Consider the following 25385-nt stretch of genomic DNA (forward strand, 5'->3'; position numbering starts at 1 on the left):
TTGCAGACCACTTTTAGACGCCTTCATAATTGAGTCCTCATGCTGGCATTGCCTCACCCTTTTTAGCCTGTGCCTTCCAGTTGAATGGAGGCCGCCGAACGACATGCACAGACCCGTGCGCTCAAGGAGATGGAAGATTAGAATGCGCGCCAAATTGTGGAGACATGTGTTTAAGCACGTTTTGGCAAACGCGATAAGCGATTGGCAACTTTTCGTCTCAGCATATATGCAGACAAACGCTACATTTTGACGCAGCAGTTGCCCTTGTGCACACTGCGGTTTCGGAAAAAACTGGTACGGCCTGGTACGGATCGGCCAGCGGGCACCGAATTTGAACCTGGATTGTGCCAAAATGAGCGGGCGAGTTGAGATTTAGGCTGTGTTCGGGCCATGCTACACTGACGTCTTTGCTGGTTATAATGTTCGGTAAAAGACAGAACGTGGCTCTGTCAAAGCCGAAGAAGTTACATTCCCTCGAATACTTGAAGTAAGTTTGGTTAGTACCCCTGAAATATATTATGAACTTGGGATCACAATTGGAACGGTGTGAGCGTTTAATGAGCGTAGTAAACTACCGCCGCTCACCTAACAATTGAATTGACAGATTTTGGCTCCCCTCACCTTCCCTGCACCAAATTTTAACTGATTTCATTTACTGGATAATGTACTCACCTGCCAATAGCTTCTTCGGCATGGTCGTAGGTTCCGTGCTCCGTTTAGGTTCACTCGCAAGCGGGGGAGGGTTTTGAAACCGTAACTGGTTGTGAGTGAATCTATATTCTGGTGATGTTTGTTCAAGACGCCATACTGAAGGGGCTCCAACGGACTTCCTGATGAATGGTTTTGAAATGGAACCTTCGATTTTCGTTTAAGGAGGTCACAACGATCGCGGTTTTAAGGGGTTCGGAGAGCAACGTGTTAGTTTCGTAGTACTGTCGTTGTGTAAAATGAAAATGTCGGGAATAGAATTTGTGGGCTACTGCACACTGAGTGTCCAGGTAAATTCGGGGTTCGTTCACTTGCGGATTAACTTCTGGAGTTTTAGTCAGCAGATCACATATTGCGAGATACCACACTTCTGGTGGTATATTTGTTGACAGTATTATCTTTGACTCATTCCACATCCAATACTGACAGGAAGTGTCCAAAGAGGTAGCGAGTGATACAGTCCTATAGATGTTTTCTGTCGCAGACCCACTTATGTGCTACCACTGAGCTAACGGATGGAACCTGCTAGCTGCTTGTGGACTTACGAACCTTTCCTTATACTGTAAGCAGTCCCACGAAGAGTGTGCTCAACGCAGAGCGCTGGTGTGTGTTGGGTGACGCTCTATGTTGTCCCTGCACCGGTGTTTTTACTGTCTGCTCCAAGGCAATTGCCGCGTAGCTTCATATTAATCTCCGCAGAGATCTGGTGGGAGTCGATGCAGTTCTCATCATCGACGAAATTGCATCATTAGGAGAATGGTGCCTAACTGTCGTGCGAGGGAAGGTATCTGTAAAAGGGGAAAGGAAAGACATGGTAGAAGAAGCAACCAACCTACACTTTCTAGAATCAATGTAGCGAGCACATCGAAGCATCTTGCTGAAACAAGACCTCCAGCTTGTTTGGCCCATCATCCTTTGCGAGCCTCGCCGGCGGTCTCAAAGGGCAAGCGTGGCTTATAGGTTCATTGGAGGCCGGAGTTGATGGGCTGTTCAGCTTTGACGCAAAGCGTACTGATAGTGCTGATTGTCTTCGACAGTTCTGTATTAAACACCTTGTTTCTCAGTAGTATTGGGTTCAGACACATTGTGGGCCTTCGCGCCATTTGGTATCATTACTGACAAACAAGTGTGACTCCAAATTGGCCACATAATCATTACCTTCTGATGGCGAGTCTCTGTTGTTGATCATCGGTCTCTCTGGACCACTCGCATCTAAACAATAAACAAGCAATCAATCCTGTTGGCGCCTAGCTATCATGTCGTCCGAAGGATGTGATTCTACCTGGTCTCCCAGGCCTAGACAGAAACCGTCGAGATCCCGGGGTCGAATTTGAACCACGGACTTTCCAAGCAATCAATCCTGTTGGCGCCTAGCTATCATGTTCGTCCGAAGATGTGATTCTACCTGGTCTCCCAGGCCTAGACAGAAACCGTCGAGATCCCGGGGTCGAATTTGAACCACGGACTTTCTGACTAGTATGTTCGCGCGTTAACCACTAAGTTATCTCAAGCTCTCGCCTATCCCAATATTATTGTCGTGTGGTCTCACTGTTCAATAAGTCTCGCGTTGAGACCTGACTTCGATCGCTCAGTCTGATACTTTAGGGAGAAACTGGTGGCACTATTGCCACCTCGATTAGCTGCCATTTCTTGCAATATTTCTAAGGCTGAAACTATTGGCTTCACCTGATTGTCGGGTTTGGATGTTGCGATGATCCCGTGGACTGCACTTGCCGGAACTTAATTTAACAGAGGGAACCATACTTGGAGGGCCAAAGTAGAGCAAGAAAGGCGGGATCCCATACTATGGGTAATCGTATTTTGAGGCAGTCTGGGAGGTAAAGTTATACTGTTCCTTTCTTTCCAGACGGTCAGCATGTCCGTGTTCGTAGGAACCTTCCAGGATGGAGGGACAGGTTAGAAATGGTCGCCCCAGGAATCGCACACCAATCGCTCAGTAACTGACTGTGACCGCTGACGAGTTATTTAATACGGTTGAAAAATAGCGAACCCTCAACTTAGTGGGTCTCCAGTCGCGTCTGCTGTGTCGCAGTGTCAGGGATATGGTCTTCGTCCTCGAATCAGGCCACCCGCTTCAGTCAAGCAGGTCATCGGTTGCGGGTAGTATTCCTGAATAAAACCCTACTCACCACCATCTTCTGGGTCAGACTTTTGAGCCAAAGGCTAGAGACAGGGCCTCTGAACAACCACATACATCCTCCTGCTGTTTTCGGTCAGTCTGCAACCGGTGCCTGGACAAACTTTCGATATCTCAGCCTTTCTTCCTTCAGCCCTCGTGGCATGGCAGTCATATCCCAAAAGGGTGCTGCAGACTGAATGACTGATGTGTTTATTTATTTATTTTAATCAAATTTAGTGCTACTGGACATAGAAAAGATCCTTGTTTGACCTGTTGGCATGTGTCCCAACAGACTACAGTCTGAGCTCCTTACAATCACACCTTGATAGTCGATTTTGTGTCGATGCTCGTCGCACAGACAAAAGAGAGCGACTCCAGTTGTGTGCTGACCATCAACTGTTTCCGGCCAGAACGTTAACTGGCGGCTACGAAACGCAGGTCAACCGTGGACCCAATTTGGTCAGATGGCTGTCAGCCGTCGATGAAGAACAGCACACAACTTGATCCCGGTCACATTATAGTGCGAGCCTGCCTTACAGTTCGCTTTCCTTCAGACCATTGCAGGTTGGCTAGAAGCATGCCAATCGGCCATCACCGGAGGACTACCATAGCCCAACAGTGTTGACCGGAGGTAGCTCATTTACTCTTCACAGCAAACTAACACGGTACCGGTAGCCACCACGTGAATATGAAAGAAGCTATGGTGACAGCGCTCACTGCTGTCTGTTCGGCTTTTCTGATACGACTAAATAATCAATAGATATCGTTGAGATCGCTAGTCCTTATTAGTGTCAGGAAATCGATACCTGCAGACAACGAGTACGATGGCACACGGAAACCCCTCAAACGCCAGATACTGAAGAGACCAAGGAAAGACCGAGAGCGCTCATGGGTAATGGAAGCGCAGGAAGTGAAAGCTTTTTGCTACCGGAGACACCTTATGTCGCTTAGTACGATCGACTGGCAAAAATAAGTTAATGCTTAAAGAAACTACGAGTGCGAGGATGGCTCAGTGATTAATTCGCAAAAACACTTCGAGGAACAGTTTGACTGGCCTCCGGCAAGATTGCCTCTGATGATAGTGCATATGTGCAAATGGAATGTAAGCCTTAATCGCCCATCAGAAGGAGTAAGGAGCGAAACATCCCTGCTGAGGCGTGTGAAGGCACCAGGACCGGACGGTCCGTATCCAGTCTTTTTGGAAGGAGGCCTGGAAGCCTGAATTCCCTGTTGTCTTCAGCGAAAGCCCTCCCCATTCTCGGGCCTTGGGAATCCACCAGCTTCCTCTATCATTCTTCTAGCTCCCAAGTACCCGGTGCTTGAGGAATCTGCGTGTGACATAGATGCATCCAGGGGCTACAGCATCGCTCCTCTCTTCACCGATAAGCGATGTGTCATCATCAGTGATTGTTATACTCACCGGAGGCTTCTTTGCGTTGCGCGTACCAGCTGGGATAGTGGACACACAGTACCAGAATTCCTCACCACCGTCTAGTTAGCTCTAGGGTTCCACGAAACTTCTCGAACCGTGCAGATGCTCTTTCGACAGAAGTTTGCGAGTCTGTCGAGTAGTGTTGTTCTCTTTACCAGGAAGAGTACATGTGCTATCTTAGAGCAATTTTAAATAGTTGTTTGAGATCTAGTGCTTAGATTTAATTACGCCGTTCCACAATTCGAGCGTCCAGAATCTTGCTGGTTTGTGGATAGTACCCTCCAGTTGAGTCAACGTCAGAAGTGTTGTCCGAAAGGTACTAGGTGAAAAAAATGTTCAGGTGTAACACCGTTTCGGTGCCTAGCTGCCATATCACCTGAAGGAAGCAGAAGAGCTAGGATACTGCCAGATTGCCCAAGCCTAGATATGGAAATCGAGATGCGGAGATGGGATTCGGTCAGTAAATTCGCGCTCTGACCACAGCCACCTAGCCCGTCCCCCCGAAAGCGACTTCAGTACATGGTTTTACTAGACTTGATTTACATCAGGATGCAAGACATTCCCAATGGCCGGCCGAGATGTGCACATCTTGCAAGTCTTTGAAGAGCGTAACCAGAAGCAGTAGCGAACAAGCGCGTGATTCGAACCTACTTAGGGGTTCCAAAACGAGCGACAATCGTGAATAGATGCATGCTGCCTATTGCTACTGGCAGGGGTCCATCTGTGTTATAGGTTGGTTTGACGTGGGGAGCACCATGTAGCCAAGCGTCTTTGGTCGTTTCGAGAGTACTGCACACAAACAGTCTGTGGTCATAAAATAACTGAAGCAGACGTTCTGCTTTATTCTTGTGTCTTGATTCCAGTCCTTTATGAATACCCAGTTGAGCTTCAGCAGCACGAAGACTACATACTCGTGCATCCGTATAACCGGTAACCTTGACAATGTCAGCTCTTAGCCTTCCCTAACAAAGCTCTCGAAGCGTCGTAACAACTATCTTTGGGTGTAGCAGGGCTACAGTCTTTTGGGGCATTGGCAGACAATGAACGCGATTATTGGTGCGTCTGCGGGATACTCTCTCAGTAGTCACCAACCGGGCCGCACAGGGGTGACTGTCAACGGACAGCCATTCAACCGGAGATCCTTCCTGTGGGTGGCTTAGAACAATACCAACTTCAGTAGAATTAGCAGCGGTGCTTTCCGGATCACTAGAGGCGCAACCGAAGGAGAGCGGAAGTTAATGGGGAGGTGGGTTCAACAACCGCACTTTTTTTGAATTCTCGTTTCAGGCAGACAGCATAAATCAATGGGGAGCGAGTCCGGCGTACTTTCAAGAGCAGTTTGTTGTCTGGCTTTTTTCGGGGTGGAAACATTTAGGATTCTCTGGTGAACTGAGTACCGGATTTGGGTGTGAGGTTTTAAAGTGCCTGGCCATGGCGTCCGATTCAGCTGTGGACATTACTGCTAGCAGCAATAGACGACTAAGCGAATGGGCCTAGAAATAGGGTAAGGAGGGGGAGAAGAGAAAATATGGAAAAGAGGAAGGAAGGAGTATCAACGAGTAGGGCGACCAGCCTAATCACACCACGCCTATGGCACTACGTTTGATGTGGCATGAGATTCTCTGTAAGTGTGAAATTCGTGGTTGTACATAGACTGGATTACTGCCTGGGCACCCAGGCCTAGAAGAGACAATGACTAGGGTCCTCTATCAAAGTGGCTTTCATGCTGTCATTTTCTTAGACTGTTTGGTTGAGTGCTTGCATCTGCAGGCTTGCGATGAGCCAGCACCAGATCCCTCAGCCACCCACTTTTTTCGTTTCATTTCATGACTATAAGTATAGTTAACTAAGCCTTGCACGACAGTCAGCGAACACTGATATTGCTCTCTCTGGTGATGGTAATGCTTATGTTAATGTTTTACTGACGGGCCCATTTCATTCCAAATGTACCTTGAGGATCTCGTCCTCTGGACGTGACTTGAAGTGACCGTGTGTTTCACTGTTCACTGACTACCTTGCGTTTCCAAGTACCCGGAACCCTCTGTATCAGGTCGCAACTTGGGGTCAACCTTTAATTTATCACAATCAGACACAAATTGACCACGTTGCCACCAAGTACTATGCAGGACGCGTATTTAAACCATAGTAATGCATTGGCATGGGACTGTGTTTCTGTGTAAAGGGCGATTGAAACGTGTGAGATATGACGTCATTAAGTTAGCGTAGATTCGTAGTGTTCTTTCCAACTGCATTGGACTCTAAACTACTGAGGTGAACCCTTACTTTCTTCAAGGAGCAACGACCTTTACAGTAGGAAAATGTAGAAATGGTAGGGGTTTGGGCCCCAGAAACGACCGAAAAAGTGTGCGTACACCTTATAACATCAACAAGGTAAATGCATCTGAGATTCCTGTCGGGTTAAGACTTCATTATTGCTACTGATCCTACGTCGTTTGCGAACGTCAATCAACATGATGTCAGCATACGAAAACGGACAAGCGGTAGCTAGGGCGTCCGTCCAGAAGTTGATGGCATTCTCGCCACTGGAACCGGTTTCGTACCATGTGGAGAGTAACGGTAGCAATACTTTTGAAGATGTCTGAAGTCTTCTAATCAGAGGGACCAAATCTGGGAGCCGTAGAATATGGATGCTCTTTCAGGTGCCTTGTACACCGATTAAATTCGTTTTTGCCACCACGAATGACAAATTGGAAAAGGTTACCCGCGCTTTGGTAAGGCGCGCACTTTTTTCTTTCTCATCAAGTTCACGGATTATGCCTACTTAGCCTAATAAACCTAGTAAGGCCAACAACCTCAAGTCTCTTCCTCTGAACTTTCATTGGGAGTGGAAGTTCAAAGTAATCTTTTTGAATGCATCTTTCTAATCTTGGGCAATTTGGCAGCGTCTCAGCCGTCATACTTGGGGTTGCACGGCAGCTGTGCACCGGAAGGGCACCGCGCCTGGACCCTCGGTGTTCATCTGAACATGCAGCTCAGTACGGTCAAGGTTGACTTACAGCAACTCGGTCTCCATGCCGTATACGGACTTCGTCACTGGACTGTTCACTGGAATACTATCTGTGTAGGCCTGACAACCAATCGCTGCTCATGGGCAGCTGCTGTCTGAGACATTCCTGAACCTGCCTCATTGTGCCAAAGGGGTGATCGTTTAGGTATAAAATATGAGCTCTTCTATTGTTCAGACGAGTATATTTTTGTCCAGGTGCCCATTTTTTAAAACAGGAACCCAGTAAAGCAGCTCTTGTGATCTTTGTACCCGTTGACATCCAAGAAGCATCTGAATTTCGCTTCTGTATTTCGTCTTTTACGAAGGTACCTTTATTCGGTCATCCAGAAAAATCCGACAGTCACTGAACAAAACTCAGAAACGATCGTTGAGGTTGTCCGGTTGGTCGCTGAAATCCTCATTTGGGGTGATCAAAATGACAGCACTGTTATGGAGTAAGCTATGAGTGTCTTTCACATGTCGCAGCTTCTTTCTGGAGAAAAACGTTTTAGAATACTTTCTTAAGTATGTGAAACAGAACCCTGCGCGAAAAGTTTGTATTCAGCTGTTACAAACCTTGAATATTTTGTTCGAGAATATCACGAATAAAACTGCCATATGTAAGTAGCCTACTATTGGTTTACCCATTCTTCACCGCTACAGATTACCTGCTATCGAACAATCATACTAATGAAATAATAGCACATCGATTCGATTTTGCTGATGAGGAGGTGACCATCATTTACATACCATCCAAATCCATTCCATCGTCTTGTCTTTAGATTGTGGCCTACTACATATCATTTTTGAAGACTCTTTCGCTCCGGTTAAATGCGAATACAATAAACTTTTTCTACCTGGAAGTATGCATTTCCGTCAACTCCTGTCCAACACTCATGTACTTTTGTGTAGCAGCGTCGAGAGTTCGATTTATATGTTGAAGCAATCAAGTTATTTTGCCATCCGGAAAGTATGGTTCGCATCGCTGTGCGTACGATTACATTGAACATTCATCGAGGTGGGTGTTTCGCTATGGATTTGTAACCTCCCTGTATGTAGTGAAGGACGAAGGATCTCTGGAGTTCATTCATCATCAGACCTCGTTGCCGTATTTTTCCTGCTTAGTCTGGTCGCTTGGAAACACGATTTTGGATATTGATGCCTTACTCCGATCCGATATGAGGTGACTGCTTACTTTTATATCCTCTGGGTTAACAGGTGCAGTAAATTTGGAAACTGGGTTTCGACCTCTACTCTTCATTTCACTGTGTATAGCTTACTAACTTATTTACGTGGCTATTAACCCTTTCTTTATTGGGTCGCAATCCAGACGCAATAATAAAGCCTTTATGGGCAAGGTCACTGTTGTAACTTGCTGAACGGTAGTGCAACTCTGTATCGGTCCCTTGGCTTCCTGCTTCACCCACTAGGGTATATCAAAAGGCACGGCAGCTCTAGACAGCCCTTTATGGAGACAAAGGAAAATTATTACAACTGTATTTATAAGGTAGTCACAGTGTGTTCCACAAGTTCGTGCCAGAATCTCCTTGAGGGGGCGAAAAGCGTCGAGTCACAGGTGCTTGATTCGGATTGGCTGGCATTCTGACCAATCAGGGTGTGCCTTCGTTTGGCCCGTGTCCTGCACGTGACACATCCGTCCAAACGATGTGCTGTTCGGTTATTAGGGACGGCTGGCCCCCGAACAGTCACGGACGAAGATCTCTATTTTTAGGAGTTGGTTGGATGCTTATAACCTTCAGTTGGGACACTCCGGAGCCCTGCTTTCTTGCTTTGCTGTGAGTAGTGAACAAATATTTGACATAGCAAGTTCGGGCTACTTACCAGCAGTGGTCTTCAGTGATCTTAGTAAAGTTTGACGAACTTCACGTTACTGAAGCGTCTGTTGTAAAAGAGTCACATGAAAGCTTGCGTTTCCTACAAATGTCCAGAGGACAACCGCGGTTTACTGAACCAGGCGCCCGCCGTTTGCTGCGTTGGCTTTTGAAGGGAAATCCAATGTCGTCGGGTCCTTTAGTTTCAAAGACGTTGTCAATCGAACATTGCTAGTGATATTTGCCACCAGTATGACCAGTACTTTTGCATATTAGTAATCTTTCAAGTTAAGGAATTTTACTTAACTTCCACAGCTTTCTTTTGGCAGAAAACCCTTATCATCTTTCCTTGTGTAATAGTCCGTGATTGAACATCGCATACTCCGAGGAACTTTACGTTAGTTTTCACGCTTTTCTCGATTATTCCAACCCTATTGACTGTGGTGGCTCGATCATCTTATGCGCACGGCTAAACATCGTCCACCGAAAGACAGGGGTTGTTCTCAGTGCACCTTTTAGGATGACGGAAACTGCAAGGTGGACTGTTTGTGACTTAGCAGAAGGGTGTGAGAGATGACGGAGTGTTTTGATGATACTGGTTCGGTCCGCCTTCTTGGATGAGGTCCTTGTGACTCCTCAGAGCTTGGCTTGGAATATTGCAGGAAATGGCGGATAGTCTGTGCCCATGCTCTTCGTGCTGTCAGCTCCTTGCCAGTTTGTCTGATGGAGCTTTTGGCGTTTTAGGGACCTCAGAGTGATTGTGACAGTCTAGCGCCGTTCTTATCCATTCTTTTATCTTCATTTCACTTATAGGCCTTAAATGTGATGAAACAAACTTTGTTGTTGTCCTGCAGTGAGGCATGTGTCAGTACTGATTTTGTTGTCTGATGAGGATTATTCTTTTGTTGTTGTTGTTGCCGCTGCTGATAATAATAATGGCGTATTGTTCCGTCTCGGGGTTGGATAGAAAAACCACCTGTTCAGCTTTAAGCCAGTTGATCTGGTTGGCATTAGAAAATATTGTTCCCGAACTTTCGCGACGAACGTAATGCACGTCTTACTGAGGGTTTTCAAAGTTTACCGCCGTTTCCTAACACCATGAACTCTAGTTTAGTCTGCATATTTTCGCCTTCAATGCTCTGTTCGACTAGATTGTTCGCTATTCTCCTGTCTCGGCTCAATTTCCATGCCTAGACTGTTATTCCACCTAAAGATATTTGCCGAGATCGCGCTCATTCCTTTTGAGTACGACATCTTGGGATTGTTTGAACCTGCTGCCAACAAAAGTCCGTTTACTTGACACGTAATTCAAACAACCTCTTTGTGGCAACCAAATGGACTACCCAAATGCCTTGAGGTGGTTTTTACCCCATAGATGTTCATCTCCTCTGAAATATCAAATGGTAGCACAGAAGCCTCATTAAGTTTAGTTAGTGCTTCCTTGTTCGTAATCCTTGTATCGCTCGATTAGAACTGGTGCCGCTGTAAGCAGCATAATATGCTTAATTGAACTAGACCACAAATTAATGGGTGTCTTTCCACAGTTTCATTTTCCTTTGGCGTGTGTAACAACACAGTAGGAATGGATCCCCTATGTATGGCGGACCTCTAAAGTGTTCAGGTGACTGGTTTTTCCTACATGCACCTGGTGCTGAAGTTTAGGACGTTTGTTATATCCTTTTTTTACCTTCCGCAGCATTCATTATCGAACAAGGTTGGATGATTTGGTCGCAGAACATGTGGATCTGTTGCACTACGTGAATGACTTGTTGTCTCTCAATATCGAGGGATTAAATGAAGTGCTCTGTGATCAGTTATTGCATCGTCTCCTCATACCCCTGCACATATTCTCCCTGACCCAACGGCACAGGACGTACGACACAGAAGGCAAAGTATGTTGATGCCGCTCAAGTTGCTTTGGCTTATGTGATTGAGGGAGCTCCTAATATCTTTACTTCCATCAGTCTAATGGCCGTATCTTCTCGCTAGTACTGCATTTTCTTGCCCCATACATCCAATTTCCCTCGTTGGTTATAAAGTCGGGTGCGTACTTTCCTATCCTTTGCCTGTTTTTGCTTTCGTTTTTCAGCGCATACGACGACCTCATGTGTCTCATCCTGTTTCATCGCTTATGCTCACACACGTCTACATCATACTAAATCACCAGGATGTGCTGCGCGTTTTGACAGAGGCAATTTTCCTTGGTGACCCTAGTCTAACTGATCTACTCCCAAACACACGCATCTCCAAAAATAAGTCAGGTGTTGGAGATTTGGAGAAACCCTGTCAAAGTTCCCCGCCTGCTAGCCAACTTTTTGATTCAAATCAAAGTGATGAAAGTTTAGATGACGAAAGTTCCGACAACTCCGTTCAGCCGGCTCCAGCTATCCAAATTGCGCGGTCTCTTGTGGCAGCGACCAAAGCTGTCCGAGCCGCCCGGAATTCTGCGGCTGGCAGCCGTTTATCGGCGTACATGGCAAACACCCAAGAACTGCATCGTCATCCTTCCTTTGCTCAACCTACTCAGTCGTTAGAAATGGGGCTTAAGTATGCTAAAGGTGTCACTCCGGAACTACTCAAGAGTCTGTGGCCATCAGATTTGGCACCACTCCGGTTGAGTGAGCGTGGGGCGAGCGTAACAGTAAGTACATTTGTATCTAGGTTAATCTTGTTATGAATATTTTGGCCGTTGCCCATATTTCGTGCTTTCCACACTCACACTGACTAATTAGCTTAGGCTTTCGACATTTGAATACCAGGTCGATTTAAGTAGGTGGTCAGCAGTGGTTGATCTCCAAAACCCGTTTATTTTGCCTCGTGCTTTACTATCATGCAACTCTTGCTTAGCACCTAGTAATAGGCCGGTATATTTGTGTTCTAGCCCTTTATGTCCATGTGCTTGCGGTTTGTAAATGGAAGCATAGTATAAAGGAAATACATATTAAGCAACATTCAAGAAATATTGATTTTGAGTTGTTCGTTGATTCAACATTGCGGAAGGTGCTGTCATTCACCGTGTTGATGCAGCTGACTGTTAAACCACAAGGCAACTACCATTTTGAATCATTACACACTTGATTACCATCCACTTGTTATGTCGTATGTCATAGTATTCGTTGATTCTGTCAACCATTAAGCCACTTTTAATTTTTTCCTTCTTTGATACCCCATTAACGGCTTAGGTGCAAGATATTTATTCGATTCACTCGATCTCGTCTGTTCCGTACACCACAGTGCATCGTAGACTGCCTTTTTAGTCAATTGTCTGTCACTATTCTTCTTTGCGAACTTTTGAAGTGGTATTCGTTTCGCATCAAGTGAGGGTTAATTCTGGGTTTTTCACATCGACTATTAAGCTGTTGAGCCTTCAATATAGATATATCCTCTGAATATAACCTTTTACCTGTAACATTCGATGGTCTTCCGTATAAACAGTCCTCCGGCTGCCACGCCCATGCTGTCATTTTCTCTTAGTCCGCCGCACGGGTTTGATCAACTAAGAATAGATAAGTTGACGACTTCTGCGTGTCAGATAGATAGATGAACCATTTACCACTCGTTCCCTAGTGAGGAGGGAGTGTGGGAGAAGGCCGGTAAGCGAAGAGGTGCAGACAACAGGTGCACCCTGTTTCAACTTATTCAATCAACCAGTCAAAACGTGGGAGAAGGCGGTAAGCGAAGAGGTGCAGACAACAGGTGCACCCTGTTTCAACTTATTCAATCAACCAGTCAAAACGAGGCAGGTGTTAGTGAAATAATATGCGACAAGACGGAACAGCAATTCACTCCGTCATCATCTTGAGCGGTCACCTGAGTACTTCAAAGAACAGTTCAGCTGGTCTCTTTCAACACAACCACTGGAAGAGCCCAATGAAGCCAAATGGAACATTGACACCAACCCAGCATCAGCGACCGAAAACCAGCGTGAGGTCCTGGGACGCTACAAGTTCCGGATGGCCTGCACCTAGCGTCCTTCACAGGAGTTGGCGGAGTCCTGGTGAACAATCTAACAATCATCCTGCAAAATATTTGGAACGAAAACAGATTTCCAGTCGGCTGGAACACCTTGACTGTCATCCCAACCTTAAAAATGGCGTAATGCATCATATTATCAAACTAATATCCGCCGCATCTAAGAGGATCTCTAGAATTATTTTGCGCAGGTTGGTCGGTTATCGGGAGAGACAGATTCGTGAGAACCAAACTGAGTTTCGCGCTGATTGAGGATGCATCGATCATATCTTTACGTTTAGACAAATTCCTGAGCAGCATCACTTCTTTAGACGTCACACTGGTCGTTTCTTCTTGATTTGAAAGCTGCTTTTAGTTCAGTTGATCGTCAGAAACTTGAGCTGTGTCTTGTGACCAAACATATCCCTTCCGAATTTATATCCCTTATGAGGGCACTATATGCAAACTCCTGTGGGTTCGTACAAGTACACGGGAAGCTTTTGCCTGAGTTCAACAGTGTGTAAGACGAGGCTGCCCTCTCATTTTTCCTCTTCTAACTTGTTATTGATATGCTGCTTAAAATTTTTCTGTCTGTCTCTGAAACCTCGGGGGTCAAAACGTCCCCGAGACATCCGCTCACAGATATTGAGTGTGCGGGCGATATCGCTCCCCTTCGTTCAGATTTTCCCCAAATACAAACGATTTTAAATGACCTAAATAACACTGTCGCACGCTTTGTTACGCGCTTATCGTCTGCAGAGTGTAAAATGCTGCTTCAAGACTGGGTGGGACCAACACCAAATCCCATGCTTGCGGACGAGCCAGTCGACGTGGTAGATAAATTTGTTTGTCTGAGCAGTTATCTAAGCTCGGACGGACTGCTTGGAGATGAGGTTACTTCTCGAATCGGCAATGCCAAGTTAGCTTTTGCCAACCTCCGACACCTGTGGCGCCTACGTGAGGTCAGTTTGTCTGTTACGGGCAGAGTTTATACTGCGGTAGTGCGATCCATACTGCCATAAGGATCAGAAACGTAGCCTCTAGATGCAGAAGGCATGCGAGAGATGTCATTGACCATCGGAGTCTCCGAAGTACATATGGTGCACGGTTTATAGCTGACTAATTGAATTGAATTGATTCGTTCCCTAATATCAATGCACCTGAGACAGAGCATAAAGTGAATGTGAATCACGAGAGCTGCAAATATATATATATATATATATATATATATATTGTGTAAAGTAATGTCGTCCAGCGGTAGCATTCTTTTGGTGCCCAGCTGCCATGCCACCCGAAGAAAACTCGGGGGATTAGATACTGACATGTTATCCAAGCCCATAAGCAAGCAGTCGAGATACGAAGTTGGTTCGAACCACGGACTTTCAGATCAGTAAGTTTGCACCTTGATCACTGAACTGTCTTCGGCCCACCCGTAAAAATGGGTTAGTATTTACAGGCGTGTTTTGGAACTAACAGCTTACAGTTATTGACTTCATTTTGGTGAGACCCTCCTTTTTGAAAATTCATATACTGTCTTCACTCGGAACTCTCCTGCAGTGGCGAGGAACACCTTCCGTCAGCTCCAGGCTTATACTGGCTAGAACCGTCGTTCGTATAGGTTATCCAGGAAGACCGATGAATTGTAGACCCAAGAGCTTGCATAAACCACATAGTTGGATTTCAAATAACACAGTACTCTGTTTCGCCTGTGTGAAGACACTGTAATTTGATACGGACGGTCTGTATTTCAGTACTTGCAGGAGGGTCAGGTCCCCTTCTGACCAATGAGGTATCGGTGCATTCGTTGCTATGACCTAATCGCCCGATATTAAATTACGGCCACCTGCGCACGGTAACTACCTTCAATACGGGACCATCAAATAGGCTTCCCCCTCATTTATGAACAATTTTTAGCTCCCCATTGGCATGCAAAGATTCCCATGTTTATTATGGGTATTCCTGGATTGGGGACTTGAAAAACCGACACACTTTCGAGATTTCACCTTACAAATGAAGTCGATCCAATCCAGGAAGCTGGAAATCGCTGTGTAGCTGTTTCATCCGTATTATTAATCGTCAGCAAAGCGCATTTCTCGAATCTCTGGAGTGATTCGAGTTCGAACCTTCTGGATGGTGGTTGGTCGCACTTAGGTAGGGTATAGTGCCACTGACCCTTCAACCATATAACTCATCACGTGTTGACTGTCCCCAGAGTGAAAACCTCAGATGGAATGCTCGCTTACCATTCCCATTGTTCTTCTTTCTGAGCTACTTTTAGTTTGTAGGTAGTATGAGATTTTCGAATTTCTTGGACTGCCCTGGAGATTCGCGGTGTGCACTGCTGACGGTTCTCCAGAAAGGTAAAATAAAAGTACTGTGCTAGGCTTTTCAGCATATGTTGGCTTCACTTGCAGATTTCCAAGTTACTTAATAAACAATCACTAGCCGTAATGCCCCTCAAATGGACCACTTTGCTAATCGATGGGTTGTTTTAACCCAATATCCGCCGTTATTGTCGAGTTTGTATGTGAGTTCAAGCTGCTAGCGCGCCTTTGCAATGTTCACTTCTTCTAAGCCGTGAAAGCGGGCCATCGGGTAATTATTAGTCGCACCTCATGCCTATACTTTTTGTTTTAGGCCGGTGTTTGCTAGAAGTCATATCATGACTCGTAATTGTTATTTATTACCGACGGAACCTAAATATGTCTTTGTTTCCATGTGTGTTGACAATGTTATTCCTTCAACTTTGTTATTTGTTATTTGCTTCAACTTGATGATTGTAAATAGAGATACACCTGCTTGCTACTCATGTCCCAAACTATACACTGTTCTGTCGAGATTCTAGGGTGTGAGCACAATATTTTAAGCCGATGGGCTATTACATTTACTTGATATTTTAAGGCGCATCGGATCCTTTCCAAAGACCTTACTTCATTTGCCCCCAGTCGCGGTTGCAGTTGTCGCCACTGAAAGATGCTATAACATAGAACGTTGGTATCCTACTAGCCATGCCTTAATACCGATGCTGACCAATCCCTGGACGGTCGGGATATGTCATATTTTAGCTTGACATTCCTCAGTGATAAGCTGTAGTGCCATTGCCCACGGTATGGAAATAGAGGTCGGCTGTAGCAGACATCATACACGTACCACACGCTTTCGCTTCAGATGGGGTAATTCCTCACACTACTAGGCTCGTTGTCGGTGCAGCTGCCATCCATAGGGATTTCCCAAAGACAAAAGATAGTTTTAGCCCAAGAATAACTGTATTGAGCAATTCCGGTTACCGCGTGAAGGTGAGCAGTTGAGCTGTTTTCTCGAAATCCCGGCAATAAATTTGTAGTCTACTGCATTAGAAACATTCCTACCATTGGTGGTGCCTTGACTCCGCTACAAGCAGATGTTGCTTCTTTGACATACTACACGTGTTCATGGTTTCAAACAAGGTTAAAACGACTGCTCCTCACTTTTTCATAATTATTGGTTGCTTTTTCACACAAATGTCCAGTGGATTCATCATCTACCAGAGATATCACAAGTGTTCATCCCACGCGCTCTCTTACTTTATAATAAGTGGCCGTGGGCATGCTACCATGCCTTTCTCCTGTTAAGATTTCCTGATATTTTTATAGAATATTCCGTTAAAATTTTTAGGATGACCTCTTGGAGATTTTCAAGTATCTCTATATAATTGTGAGAAAGACCCGACATCAAAATAAGAGATCTTCAAACTCTTGATTGGAACCCAGAACTGTACACTTCCCAGATCATCTTAAATTAAAATCAGGTTTCTTTAGGTTCACTGTGGAACACTTAGAGATCTCCATCCGGCCTGTCTGGAATTTTTCCGAAACAGCTTAAAAATGTTCAGAAATCCTAATACACAAGTGTATAACTGTATACACAACGTGATGCTTATTTACCACCAAGTCAATCTGGATGAACGTCTTGATACTAGATTCTTGCATTCCCCAAATCCAAAGCCACGTCTTCTCAGTAACCCCAGTACTGATGGCGGGTTTGACAGGTAAATTCCGAGCACTTAATTTCAGCAAGCGATAGTCCCGTTAAGGGTAAGTTGTGGGTCGATGTGGGTGACGTTCTGCCCACCGTTTCCGTTCTCACTTTCTGAGACGCCTTCCCTTTCCCGTTTTTCCCAATAAGAGTTTTCTTGTGCTGCAGCGTCACATCAATGTTCAGCATTGACAACATGGCCAGTTATAGTATTCCAGGGTATTCTGTTTACATTTTATCAGGGGGTCAATTTTTATCAAGCCACGACGAATCATTTGAATTCTGATATCATTACTGGTACTCGCAGCGGGCCTGTGGAGTAGCCAATTTCAAGATTATTGTTGTTATTCTTCCCAATTCTCCCAGTTTGTTCTTCATCCACTTCCATTTTTCAAGGAACCCCTACCTATTGTGGCAAAAAATACTGATGCGAATGCATCTGGTGTGACGAATGAGCCTGAGCAGTTGTCCGTTTCGAGTATTGGTAAGCTCTTATTTTATCCACTTGGGCAATTCATCGTTCTTCACTTCGGTTGCAAAGGCGATGGGGTGTGCTCTTTCGGAATGCTTTTTTATGGCTACCGGTGTTTGTGCCTGCTACCCACGTTATTTTTCATGACAGACCATCGGTTTGCAGCAATCCAATATGCCAATGTTCTCAGCGGCTACCGGTTTGAGTGACGTTATTTTTTCACGGTGCACCATATGCTCCTGCTGTGATGCAAATATATGAAGTAAACCAGTCCAGTACATTCCCTTCTTGAGATAGGTGCGGCCCGTGATCAACGATCAGCTGCAAAGTCCAAGGGTGATGCATCTAGTTTTTGCTTCGTTGCTCAGCTTCGTAGAAGAATTCGCAATCTGTTTAGCCGAGAGGTGGTAGATAATTGTTTTATCTTTGTTGCTCAGTAGTTAGGACGCAATCTTATTGATCAGAGAGCCCGTGGTTCAAACCCTACTCCCGCATCTAGACCGACCAGGCTTCAACAGCTTGGCAGTATTTCAGTCCTCGTGCCTGCAGGCACCGAAAGGGTGTTACAGCTGGACAACTACTACATTCCTGTTGATGGCCATCAATGGGGTGCAACTTACGAACCCCGCGTGAGAATAAATCCTACAACTTTTCTGGTTGGTTGCTTTCCGTAGCGCTGGCTGGTTACAAGTACAAATGTCTTGCAATTGTGTATGAAATGGTGCCGGTCATCCTCACTTACCTTAGCTCTTTTTGAATCTCATCATTGATGTTTGTTATAGTCGTCAATTCCTCCACGGCAAGTGACCTCTGCGATGGTGACGTTTTTGTTATTCTTGAGTTGTCCATGAATGTTTCCCGATGATTTAGCGTTTGGAACCTTTCTGTAAGCGAATCAATGCATTTCCAATACATCTCACGTTGTTCTTCAAATATTTGCTCTTCAAAGCCAGTTTTGAGGAAAGCGGCGAAGCTGTTTTCATTCAAGAGGACCTTAGAAGCCTTCCTCTCTGATGATAGGATAAATCTCGATGGTTCATTTGAGGGACTACACTACGTTCTTTTGTTGATTGGTTCAGTTGGCTCACTCATAGATTTAGAGTGAGTCAGGCATCTGAGGTTGCTGGTACTGATATCCAGGTCACCCTCCCTTGGCTCTTGATTCTTTCCTTCATTCGGCCAACCTGAAGATCCCGTTTATGAACTTCGGTGTTCACGTTGGCCGCTTCTGTTCGCCTAGACAGTTCCAAGGACTACGTTTCAAAATTTGTCCCAAAATGTGGGTGGTCATTCTACCTCACATGCCATTTCTCGGTTTACTTGCAGTTATGGTGACGACTGTGTTGACAAAACTGATCGGGGTCTTTCTTAAGGGATCTAGGACATATTCCAAATAACTTGCTACGGATCTTGCAGCACAACTAGTCAACGTCACCAGCCAGAGAAACTGGAGTGATCGATGGAGAAACAGATATCTGAGACGGGCCACATGATTAGCCTTTCTCATATTTCCACCATGCGGGTACTCGAAAGAAACCCGCAACTACTAGTTTTCTGTGAAGCGATGTTGGTAAAGGCATACCAACTTAGCTTGTGTGCAACAATGTTTAATTCAAACTGGCCACCCATTCCTAAACAGCCTAAACCATTCCCTGTCGTTCAGTGTATTCAGCTCGTTTTGCTATATCCGTTATCTACAGATGTTGTAAGTTTTACTTCCACAACTGATGAAAGTTATTTAAAGTGTAAACCTCGGTTTATGCCAACAGAAGATTTCCAGTCAACATAACTGACGCCTGACCCTAATGTTACCATGCATACAGTAGGGTACTTATGTACTAACATAACCGTTATCTTCTCAGCCCCCATGTTTGTTTTGTCTTTACTGAACGTGCGGATATTTCCATTTCAAGAGTTATTCATTCACCTTGATGCAAGTAATCAACTTTTCACAGATCGGACATTGACGCTCACCTTATTCCAGACAACCTTCCTAATGCATATTAGGCACCATTCGTTTGTCCCTTGTGGATTTCCTATGTGATCTTATCAGTTATCTGGTTGGTCAGTCGGGTTTTATCGTTCAGAACTACATTTTTCAAAACTCCTCCAAGGTAGTATTAGTTTTATCAGCATACCTCCGCGCATACACTTGCAGGGATAGATTAGTGATTCTCCATCTTCCTCTTTGTTGTGATGATGACGACGTAGAACTGCAAAATCTGTCGTTTCTCCCAAATGGTGACCAAATCCACAAACGATTGATATAGGTTGTTCGACTGCAGTGAAAATCCTACTTCTAATGTTTTTTTATCAAGCTGAAATGCGGTGATCAGTGGTGCGTAAACAGTGTATTCCTGTCTGAGTTTACGGCTTCCATGATAATAGGGCCGAGGTTTGGAGTCCAGAGGTAGCGTACAAAAAGTAAACTTCATTCACTCTAAGGTTTGAGTTTTTCCGTAAATTGTTGTCATTTAAACTCTATTTCCTCCTTCCTAGTCTGTTTCCAAAATGAAGTCAATTCAGTTTTGTACAAAGATCAGTTGATACGTTCGGACTTTTTAACCTGGTTGATTATTCTCTTCAATATCCAAGGTTTAACTGCAATCTTTCCGGATAAACCCGTTAAAACTTTTATTCCGATCTGAAGATGTTTTTGCCTTTGTGAAAGGGACATCATCTAGCTCAGCCCGTTTTATTACATGTTTGCATCCGTCCTTATGTTACTACGGATCCACTGTCTTCTTCATCGTTCATTTAACTCCAACCCTAGAAGACTCCTCCACAGGAGACTCGAGCCAGCAGTCCCACTTCCCTAGTATGGTGGACGACCAAGGCCAGAAAAGAAACCAACTACTATTGTCCACCAGTTCAACTCCTTCGTTTCATCTGGGTCCTCCGGTTCATAGTACACCAGTTCCCTGCACGGTGTCTCAGGATGTTCATTCGGTTTCTGAAACATCCTTCAGTCTGAATGGCCGCCCATTCCTTCGCTCACTATTTCGTGCACTTGAGGTTGGACCAGGCACAGACTACGAGACTCTGTTCGCCCTTTTACTCTTCTCATCCATTCGTGCCAATTCAGGTGAATATTTTCCAGTGTCCCACATCAAATGGCTTATCTTCATATTCAAAGGGTTTCTTATTATTCGCAAATTAATTTGATTCTTTCACTCCCATTTATCAGTTATTGCTTGACAATGAGAGTGGTTTTGAATTTGTCACAATTTTGTCTTACAAGTGAATGACAACCGCACAAGGAGGTCGATGGTCCATATCACAAGGGAATCTAGCAATAACTACAGAATTGTGGACAGAAATCTGTGTGATTTCGTCATACTGTTATTAATTTGTTAGTACGGACGCTCATTTCCATCAAATGTATAGTAGTGTACGAAGTTTTTAAATTTCTGAATGGTTAACATCACCAGTCAATCTTCCCCAACTGCAAACAAAGGATGGTGAGGCGCCTTGCACAAAGTTTGGAGTGGATATGATTCACGTTAGAGCACAGTATTTCCCTTCACATACCACTCTGTTTAGTTTCGATTCTAATTCGTCTGAGCAGTGGGGCCACTTGGGTAGGTTTAGATGCGCTTTTTTCTCATTGGGTTTCATGATTTCTCGGCACCAATAGGTTCCCGGTGTGCTTAAAAAATATGAATGAAAAAAATATCATGGTGATGATGATGATGATGATGATGATGAAAAGCAGGGCAGTATGACGAAGAACAGAACGTGTACTCAGTGAATATCTTTCCAGTTTATATATTCTTCGGATAGAGCGGGGTAGCTCAGTGGTTGGAGCGCAAATTTACTGACCGGAAAGTCCGTGGTTTGTACTCGACCTCTCCCTATTGACTTCCCCTGTCTAGGCTTGGGCAACCTGGCAGTATCCCAGCCTTCGTGCTTCCTTCTGGTGGCATAGCAATTAGCCACCGAAAGGGTGTCACAGCTGAATGATTATCCCTATATGTGCGCTGGGAAGGTCATGCTAGACCACTTTTTTGAATACCTGATAGCATGAGCACAGTTAATTGCCTATTGGATAGCGTTCTCTCTTGTGGTTTTGAAACACAGGACGACTTACGATTGATGTCACAAATGCTTGAATAAGTTATTCTCAAAGACTCACTGGAGATATTTTAAAAGCTGTTGTCGTATTTTTAAACTGTTAGACTATATGAGGTCAAATTGTGGTTGGATAGTCTTATTCGTCCAAAGACTCACACACCACCCAATCTCAAATGATGTAGTGGAAGTGTGGAATGACTGAATTATTCACCTCACTACTTCTGGCATTGCTCTTTCTCGTTCACGATTTCCTAAAATTTACTTTTTTAGGTATCGACGTCCCAACACTCCAATTGGCATGCCTGTCGGACCCAAGCTTGGTGAGTAGGAAATATATGACCATGGTGATGATAGTTTTCCTTTGTCTTCTTATGCTGAGAACTAGAATAGGTGTTTCACCCTGGTCAGTATTATAACATCTCACCAGCGAATCAAGTTTGTGACAGATCAGTATCCTATAAAGATATCGTTTGCATGCTCCTTAGTGCACTGATAGTTGGTGCCTACTCTCGGGTTGTGAACATTGGTAACCCGCAATGCTGCTTTTTCTGTTTTCGGCTTTCCGTGGTAAATTTGTACTCTTCCAGAGAGGGCAACTGTGCTGACATGTTTTTTCACTAAATGATCTCCACGTTTACCTTGCAGGATAACGGATACCGATATGACAATTTACTAATCGAAAGGTTGCTGGGACTCATCAGCGATGCCTGCAAAGCCAGTAAGTGCGAAATATCAGGTCTGGGGGGATGAGTTACTATCACGAATTTTTCACACCACTTTGTTTCGGGTTAGTTACTACTGATCGGAGTTGAGTGTCCATTATTATCTGTCATTGAAGTCTTTTTTGGTTTGTTAACTGAAGGCGCAAAATATTCAAAGACGACAGTTAATATTCACGTAAAGCCAATAAAAATTCAGACTTGGATAAACTAGTCAATTTTGCACTGAAGGATCATCCACCCACGCCAAAGACGTTTCATTCCGTTCGTCACCTTTTGGTACAACGTTTTTGGTGGTTCTTGAAAAGAAACGTATTTTGACATATTTTGACATTTTCACTGGAGGGGCACGATTCTAAGTTTTTTGGGGACTATGAGCTGACGCACATGCATCAGAGGATTCCTGTCAGTTGAGGATACGATCCTTATTCATCTATAAAGCTACATCATTTAATGAGAACTGTGAGGCGATTAGACTAGATTATGTGGTTGTTTCTGTGGTGTTATCAGATGACCACACTGAAACATTAACTCGGTCATCTGCACCACGCTTTCAGGTTGACAGATTTCACTCCTTGGTATCCTGGACTGCACAGGAAAACGAACAAATTTAGATCGACCAGTTGATGGTTACTCAGTCGATCCGATGTGCGGAAAAATAAAAAAAATAATATTGATACACCCAAATATCAGTAATAATGTAGCAGTGCTTGTGACCCTGTGCTCTAACCTTGAATGAAGTCGAACAACCACCTCCACCATAATCCTCGTCGACAGTAGCGTATCTCAACATCGCTGATTCGATGTTCCCACCAGACGCGACCAACGCTGCGTAGACCCCGATGATCGAACGTTAACAACTTTCCTATTCCCTCTGCGCGTAGAGGCTACGTTTCTGACGCATAAGGTAGTATGGATAGCCCTTGACAGCTAAACTGAGGTTACATCGGCGTCATAGGTGTCGGATGTTGGCAACAGCTGACCTGGCCTTACCGATTCCAGAAGCAACCGCCTTTGCAGCCAGTCCACCCGAGCTTAGATAACTGCCCAGGTGAACAAATTTATCCACCACGTCGATTGGCTCGTCTGCAAGCATGAGATTCGGGTTTAATCCCACTCAGTCTTGTAGCAGCACTTCACACTTTGCAGGTGAGAAGCGCGTACCAAACCGTGCGACAGTGTTATTTAGGTTATTTAGGTAACTTTGAAAAGTTTGTTGTAAACTCTCACCCTACCAAAATTATGAGAGTAGACAGGACGGATTATATTCACAATCTTCGGAAAATCTAACTCATCTTCGGAGTTAGAGGCTCATTTAGATTCTTGGAAAACCGCAATCGTGGAAATGTGATCAATGCGTCCCCTGCCGGACCAAACACTCCTTACTTCTCTCGGATTCACTTTTAACTTGGTTTGTTTAGCGGTCGCAATGTTACAGAAGCTATGATTGGCGTTAGGCCGATATCTCTTTGGTTAGAACGCTGTACTTTAGGAATGATGACTGGGGGGGGTCCCGGAAACGTTCGTGTTCCCAAATATGTTTAGATAATGTAGTGAATACAGAACACAAAAATGCACCGCTGTGTTTAGGTAACGTTGGTGAATGGTCATCCATTCCGAAAGCCCCATGCCATTTCAAGGTAGAAAACATTTTGTTGCTTTAGCTACCACGGGAGGATCTAAACCCACGTACCACGGCTCCAGCTGAACGGATCGAATCTAGGGAGGCAGATAAAAAAAAACCAACCGCTGGAAATATGCTGCCCATTGATCCAGAAGTTTCCTTCTGCTATATCCTAGGTTTGCAATCTTTACTTAGCTCACCAACAGATAATGTCTTGGGTCCTGTTGATTGGCTAAACCTGTTCGCTTTCGGCTACACTAGCCCTCTATTTTTTAGTTTACTGGCTATGTGTTTGGATTGACGTCTAACAGACCGTCTAGCCGGATTATGCTGTCCTACCAATGGGATAACATATAAACGTATAAAGAAGTTATAGTGAGCGTTTAAAAACCCAGTTGTTAGTATATGCGGGTAGGATGTGTGGCATACTTATTTTCCAGCGTCATGTTTAGTCGTTGCTGTCTTTCAAGTAACCATACTGGCTAAGGAAGTGGCCACTTTCAAAGCAACCCAATAGTTTTTGGTGTTTGCTTAATTTGTGGCTCAGGAAGCTTTTCAGTGGGTTCGCTTCTTATGTTTGTCTGGAGAAACCCGGCGAACATCTATGTCGGACGCGAGCATCATCCGAATCAAGGCGTATTTTCTAGGTCCATCGGCGATTGCTTATTGAATCTCGCCATCTGTAACTAGCTGTTAATTGATCGATCTTGTTCAGATGGAAGTGAACACTAGGTAGCCCAACGGCCGTCCACTATACCTAAACTTAGTACTGCTGATAAATACTAGGCGGTCAGCAGAGTTGAAAAAAAAACATTCATCTTTATCGATGCAGGATGGGTCACCATAATGCACATCGCATAACCTGAGCCGCTTTATTCGAGCAGTCGAATCTCCTGTTTCTGGATACCTCGCGGTAGACGTGATGCTGGTCATTTTTCGATAAAAAAATATCTTTCATATAATCAATGGTACAGTTAAGTTGGGTATAAGCAAAAACTATAAACAAAGAGCATTCATCATTCCGACCAGTGCTAGTTCTTATAAATATGGAATATTAAACAGCACAGGTTCAACTATTGGCAGATATTCAGTCGAGTAACGAATTCTCGGCACGCAAAGTGAATACTATGCCAACATCGGGGCAACCCGCGGCAGCATCTACAGGGTCACCCACAGTTCTTAGTCAATGGCCTCTGGATGGGGAGGGTGCCGTAAGTTCTTGTGTCTTATTTTCGGGTTTCAGAGATGCGACAGATGTCATCGACAAAATGTCTAGAGTACTCACAAAAGCAGGTTGTCGGTTGATCTACGTAAGAGTTTGCTCGTTGAAGTACGCAATAAAAAGGAGAACTGGGCCTGAATAGCGGATGCGAAGCGATAGGTTTGAGTAGTGGCTTGCAGTGTCTATTCCC

The 25385-nt window shown here is 44.6% G+C and overlaps 1 protein-coding gene across 1 annotated transcript in view; it reads left to right on the plus strand.

Annotated features, from left to right (window-relative positions):
- Nucleotides 1-359: 359 nt before the first annotated feature.
- T265_04431 (hypothetical protein) overlaps nucleotides 360-25385 on the plus strand; it is a gene marked incomplete at both ends in the record, with an annotated part of 46605 nt that continues 21579 nt past the window's right edge. The window contains 12 exons of the mRNA XM_009169176.1: nucleotides 360-487; nucleotides 7614-7742; nucleotides 7774-7907; nucleotides 7951-8018; nucleotides 8070-8185; nucleotides 8231-8470; nucleotides 10816-11011; nucleotides 11209-11760; nucleotides 17481-17568; nucleotides 20330-20641; nucleotides 21901-21950; nucleotides 22276-22348. Of these exons, the coding sequence (XP_009167440.1) occupies nucleotides 420-487; nucleotides 7614-7742; nucleotides 7774-7907; nucleotides 7951-8018; nucleotides 8070-8185; nucleotides 8231-8470; nucleotides 10816-11011; nucleotides 11209-11760; nucleotides 17481-17568; nucleotides 20330-20641; nucleotides 21901-21950; nucleotides 22276-22348 (2026 nt within the window). The remainder of the gene's footprint in view (nucleotides 488-7613; nucleotides 7743-7773; nucleotides 7908-7950; nucleotides 8019-8069; nucleotides 8186-8230; nucleotides 8471-10815; nucleotides 11012-11208; nucleotides 11761-17480; nucleotides 17569-20329; nucleotides 20642-21900; nucleotides 21951-22275; nucleotides 22349-25385) is intronic.

The sequence above is a fragment of the Opisthorchis viverrini genome (genome assembly GCF_000715545.1).
Source record: "Opisthorchis viverrini unplaced genomic scaffold opera_v5_73, whole genome shotgun sequence".
Classification (NCBI taxonomy): domain Eukaryota; kingdom Metazoa; phylum Platyhelminthes; class Trematoda; order Opisthorchiida; family Opisthorchiidae; genus Opisthorchis; species Opisthorchis viverrini.